At 33.3% G+C, this 5,930-nt stretch overlaps 1 protein-coding gene across 2 annotated transcripts; it reads right to left on the bottom strand.

Moving 5' to 3' along the window:
- Nucleotides 1-268: 268 nt before the first annotated feature.
- LOC11411732 (disease resistance protein RUN1) lies at nucleotides 269-4,681 on the bottom strand. Of its 2 annotated transcripts, none has more exons than XM_039833811.1 (4): nucleotides 4,090-4,681; nucleotides 2,732-3,809; nucleotides 2,322-2,597; nucleotides 269-1,909 (listed from the first exon to the last, which is right to left on the bottom strand). In XM_039833811.1, the coding sequence occupies exons 1-4, from the start codon at nucleotides 4,593-4,595 to the stop codon at nucleotides 668-670; spliced, it is 3,102 nt and encodes a 1,033-aa protein (XP_039689745.1). In that variant the 5' UTR covers nucleotides 4,596-4,681; the 3' UTR covers nucleotides 269-667. The 2 variants fall into 2 exon arrangements, with proteins under 2 accessions (XP_039689745.1, XP_003607596.1); XM_003607548.4 differs by having other exon boundaries at nucleotides 2,714-3,809; nucleotides 4,090-4,678.
- Between the last annotated feature and the right edge of the window lie 1,249 nt (nucleotides 4,682-5,930).

A 5,930-nucleotide genomic window follows, 5' to 3' on the forward strand; every position in this document is an offset into this window, starting at 1 on the left:
AGTATAAGACAAAACAATTCAGTAATTAATATTATTTCCGCGTTATTAATTAACTTCATAGATTTGTAATGATAATGTGTAATTAGATATTATTAATTAGAAATCCGTGAGCTCATGCTCAGTTGGTAGGGATATTGCATATTATATGTAGGGATCAAGGTTTAAACCCGGACACTTCACTTCTCCACAATTGAATTGTGTGAGCTCTAGCCACTATGCTACTTGACAAAAAGAAAATATTAATTAAAAATATATTCCAATCCGGAAGAATATTAAAAAAAAAAATGTAGGATACCAACATATAGAACTTCCATTACAATTGCATCAGTTTATATATAACCCATCCTGAGTTTGATGAACAAGACAATAGTAAAATAGTCCAAATACACAATGGAATATGAACATGAGAAAATTGCAGAATACAACAAATTCAATATAAAAAGAACCAGACAATCCAATAGTCTCAATCAATCAATTCCTTCAGATGAAGAAGCAGCAAATGGAATTTCAAACACATTGTAGGCAGATTACAAATTGAGCATCCGATTTGCCTATTGTTTCCAACCATTGTTGACTAGTACCACCACCAAATGCAGTCTCTACAGCTCATGATCGATCTATGTAATCAGATGAGTCATTGTAGATGTGGCTGTGGCTGTGGTAGTACCTAATCTTCAATTGCCAAAAACTTGCGCTTTTGTGAAGATGAATTTCTGTGGTGCATCATTGTTGAGTTAAACTGTTGTTGATCCTGTTTAAATATGCAACGATACCCACATTTCTTCACCTCCCCATGCAAACCTTCTCTTTCATCAATGAAAGTTGTCATTGTGATATGATCAAAACCCCTGAATGTTTTGTCTGGATTCAGGCGATCCCAAGGGAGATATAATAGCCATGTGTGGTCTGATTCCGGTGTAAAAAGATCCGCATAACAAATTACCGGACAACTAAAATTGAATCCATAACCAGTACGAGTATGATCTTCATCAAGACTTATGCATATATTATTTTCAAGTTCATTTGTTGTAATATTTGGATAATCAAGTTTCACAGAAAATACTACACAGGCTACAAGGCCAATAAAATCTTTGTCATGCACAATGGAAGATAGGTTTATGCTCATTGAATTACCTAGGCTCTGATTGTTCAACCACCTTGGTATTTCACTTCCAGGAATAACAATACCAATATCAGTCTCAAGAAAGCAAGCAAAGGATTCTTGGTTGGCATGAAGAAATTGTATCAACCATGATAAAGTCATTCTACTACAATGACCCCTCTCCCCCAATTCAGGACAGTTAAAAATATACAATCCCACCACACAATTTTGACCAACAGTTGAAGAGTGAGGCAAAGGGAGCTCAGGCAAAAAATTTAACTGCTTGCAGTACTGCAAGTCTAAATATACAAGTTTAGAAAGCTCCCTGAGACTAGGCAGAGTCACAAAATTGTTTCCCGATAAAACTAATCTTCCTAACCATCGTATACATCCAATAGCATCTGGGATTTGGCTTAGACCGCAAAAACTAATATCAAGTTCCCGCAAAAAGAAAAAGCTAGGCAAGGATGACAACAAACGACTAACTAAACCTTTGTGTGCATTCTGATACAAGGAATGTAAACCAATCGTGGTCAATATCAAGGAGGAAGTTTTTGATTGGGAATGTAGTACAGTTTCACTCGAATCAAGTTTCTTCAAATGCTTTGGATAGTTAAACACTTTGGAACACCCAGAAAGATTTAGATATTTAAGAGAGGTGAGAACAAATATGCTGTTGGGTATGCTTATCAGATTTACACATCCTGCCAGATTCAGCATCTCAAGATTTGGAACCTCTCCAAAATCTGGCAGCTTGATTAGGTTTCTGGAGTGCATCAGATCCATAATTCTCAAATTGGGTAGATACTGTGATGCCAAAGACCAACAGAATGGAGATATTATTTACTATTGTTTAAATGTTTTTATATTCCTTGCAAATAGTTTTTTTACTTCCTTGTAAATATTTTTGTCTGTGCAAATAAATTAGTTTTTGCTTTTGGTTTTAGGTATTTTGTTTTGGTCTCTACAAAATATGTTCATATTGAAATTGGTCTTTGTAGTTTTTATTTTGAAGGACTAAAATCGTGAAAAAATTTCAATATGAATAGATTTCACAATGACTAAAATATTTACAAAGACTAAAACTAAAATTTGTGATCTTTGAAGAAACCATTTTCATATTTAAGCCTTTATAAAGTCACCTTAATTTTTTTTGGAAGAAAATCATTTGATTTTTTTTCCGAAGTGAGAAAGAAATTAAGTACATAATTTCTAGTACCTTCTTGCCTTTCCATAGTTGTTTGATGCTGCTATAGCTCAAATGAAGTTCAACAAGTTGGTTGGGCTGAAAACTCTTAGGCAAATACGTGAAAGGATATCTGTTCCATTCAACATATCTCAATTCATTTGAAAGGTAATTGAGGCTTCCTGAAAAGTACGTATTCTCGAGTATAAGTAACCTAATATGATTCATATTTGACAATGTTTCCGCTGCGAATTTTTTTATTTGTCTTGGACTGTGGTAGGCCAAAACTATGGCTTGGACGTTCTTTTCCTGAAGTATATAACAAAAAAGAAAGAAAAAAAAATATTAACTTAATATATACTATATATAACTTTTATAAAAATAAAAATAGGAATAAGATTTATGTTTTCTAACAACTACTTTACCATATTCTCCAACATTACATTGTCGAAATGTTCGGGGAACCACAACCTGCTCCACTTTTTCAAGTCTTTGGTCGAATTTTCTTGAACAATCTTCCTCCCCAACTCTACCAACAAACTATGCATTACACAACCTCCGTGATAAAAGCTTATAAGGGATTTATCAATAAGAATTCTTAATCCGATATCTGGATGAAATCCACAACAATTTAGAATATTTGTAAGACATTCCTTATCGTACCTTTCGAAAAAACAAGCAATATCAAGAAATATTTCTTTTTCCAAATTCTCCAATCCATCAAAACTTAATCGCAACACATCCATAATATCTTTGTTTGGACTTTCTTTCAATCTAGCCAATGCACTTCTCCATTCGGAGATATCTCGACCAAACAAAAATGAGCCCAATACTTTAATTGCTAGTGGTAGGCCATTGGCATAAGATAGCGTGTCAAGTGCCAGTTTATCATAACCACTCATAATATGATCAAGTTTGAAAGCTTTTTGACAAAATAATTGAAGAGAGTTGGTCTCATTCAAGAGTGGAACTTTGTAAACTTCATCAACTCCATACTCATTCAAGATATGCTCATCTCTAGAAATTATAATGATTCTACTCCCTACACCTAAACATTCACGATTTAAAGCTAACTTATCGAGCTGTTCAACTTTATCAACATTATCGAGAATGATAAGTGCTCGTAGCCGACGTAACCTACGTCGTATCGAATCATCCGTGTCAAAGAGATTGCATATCTGAAAGTGTTCCTTGCCAAGAGTTTGGTGTAGAATTTGCTTTTGTGCACCAACTTGACCATCATGTCTATATATTTTGCTTAGATCATCAATAAAACAACGTGCATCAAATTGATGAGAGATTTGACCATATAAAGCAGTAGCCAGAGTTGTCTTCCCTATTCCACCCATCCCACAAATTCCTACAACCCGAACATCATCAACCGAGTCCAAAAGTAATAGATTTACTACTTTTTCTATATGAGGATTCATACCAACTAGTTCTTTTGGAAGAGATGAAAAGTTGTGACCCAATATATTCAATATCTCTTCAACAATCTTTTTAATCTCAGCATATTGAGGCCTAAAAGTTTAAAAGAAATCAACCAATAACACTGAATCATTACTTAAGAAAATTAAAACAAAAAGCATGTGAACATACAAAGATAACATCTAATTTTTCTTCAAAAAAATTGCGAAGATAACATAATTTTGTTCATCCTTGTAGAGAACTGTCTTGCTTAACCATAGTTTAAAGAGGGAAAGTGAAATCTGCTTAACTATACATGGTTAAATTTAATTGTCAAAGCCTTAAAATCTGCTTATGTAAAAGTAAAACAATCAATTAATAGAATATTGCTTACTTATCACGAAGATCCCAGCCAGAGATATTCCCCACTTGTGTCAGAGCTTCCCTCCAACTTTGTACCACATGAGAGTCATGTTGGAATGTTTGTTCATGTTTGGAAAAGGCTTCACCGTAAATTCCTTTTTGATGTCTCACCTCAGAAGGATCAACATCATAAAAAACAGGAAGAACACGTCTTCCAGAAACTTGACTGCAGTCAAGGATGTGTACCAATTCTCGCAAGCACCAAGTTGAGGAAGAATAGTTTTTGGAGAGGACCGCAATGAAAACCTGAGACCCTTCAATTGCACGAATGAGCTCGGGTGGTATGGATTCACCTTTTTGAAGATTAGCGTCGTCTCTAAATGCAAAAATGCCTTTTCTTTGAAGGGCAGCAAAAAGATGATCAATGAAGTTGAAGCGAGTATCTTCGCCTCTAAAGGTGACAAACACATCATAATAATTCTTCCTCCTTGGCAATGCCATAAGAGCTGAAGAAGAGGAGTTGCTGCTGCTAGCCATCTGAATATGCTAAGTTGATTATGAATACTGAGTTCCTATGAAATTATCAGTGGTGCTTCTCAAGTCTCAAGTCTCAACTATATATTATTAAAATTCTTAATATATTGCCATATGTAATTTAAATAATAATGATGGAAGACTATTGTTGCCGTAAAAGGACAAAGCAATTTCATTATTCGATCCGCAAAGTATATACCCCACTCATTTTACAAAGCAAAATATATTGTAGAAAAAGAGATAAATCTTTCTCCTTTTCGACTTTTTGAAAAATAGAATGAATAATTTCTAATGTTAAATTTCTATTTTTGATACACTAACTTGCGTCCATGGAATTTACCTTAAAAGACACTAGTAATTTGTTTTAGTTGGATTAAGAATATACCACAATGAAAATTCTGTGAATACAGTAAAATTTCACAAATCAAACTAGTTGGAATTATTTAAATAGCAACATTTCAGCACGCTGTGGTAGTAGGAATTTAGGATTCATAACAATAAGATAAGACAAGTGGTAAGTGAACCAAATATCATGATAATGAAAATACCTGTCCAATTTCAAACAAAAGAAGAAGACAATGAAAATGTGTAGGAAATTGTATTTATTATTATTAATAGCAAAAGCAATAATGGCCATTATAAATCATAGTATAATAGCAAAAGCAGTACTGACAAGGATCATATTAAGATAGTATAATATTGACAAGGATCGTATTAAGATTATTTTTTTATTTAAACGATAGTATTGAGATGATACCAGCACTTGTCCGAATGATCTTTCTGGACGCTAATGTGAAGATTCTTATATTTATAAGTTGCTGTGTAATCTTCTAAAATTAAAATGGCTAACCCCATATAGTCCATAAAAAAAGTCTGAAGTGGTGTCATTTTTTTTTAGGGATGAAGTGGTGTCATTTTCGTCGTTAATTTTTACGAAACAATGTATAAATTTTTCAATTTTCTCCTTAATTTTTTTTCTTTATTTCAATTTTCATTTTGTTGATCAACTTTATTGTAGTTATCTAAGTTTGTTAACTGTGGCTCTTGCACTTACATGTCACCACATTCTATTTCACCCTAAATACTTATATGTCATGTTTTCTTGTGACAGAGATAACCACTTGAAAGGTCATGTCCAAGTGGTCACATCTGTCTTAAGCAAACGTAATATAATACGATGGGAGAAAACGTGACATATAAGTGCAAGAGACATAGTTAACAAACTTAGTTAACATAAGTTACTAAATTGATTAACGAAATGAAAACATTTACATGAAAGTGCACACTACTCCCTCTAAGACGACGAGAGTAAATTGTTTTATTTATTTATTTTTATAC

Source organism: Medicago truncatula, chromosome 4 (assembly GCF_003473485.1).
Source record: "Medicago truncatula cultivar Jemalong A17 chromosome 4, MtrunA17r5.0-ANR, whole genome shotgun sequence".
Taxonomy (NCBI): domain Eukaryota; kingdom Viridiplantae; phylum Streptophyta; class Magnoliopsida; order Fabales; family Fabaceae; genus Medicago; species Medicago truncatula.

Bases quoted from the DNA above. Each gene is read 5' to 3' on its own strand.
- LOC11411732 (XM_003607548.4), bottom strand. From the start codon at position 4,595: ATGGCTAGCAGCAGCAACTCCTCTTCTTCAGCTCTTATGGCATTGCCA. The intron at 3,810-4,089 runs GTAAGCAATATT...TTAAACTTTTAG, and splicing joins GGCTGGGATCTTCGTGATAA to GCCTCAATATGCTGAGATTA. The intron at 2,598-2,713 runs GTAAAGTAGTTG...TATATACTTCAG, and splicing joins ATGTAATGTTGGAGAATATG to GAAAAGAACGTCCAAGCCAT.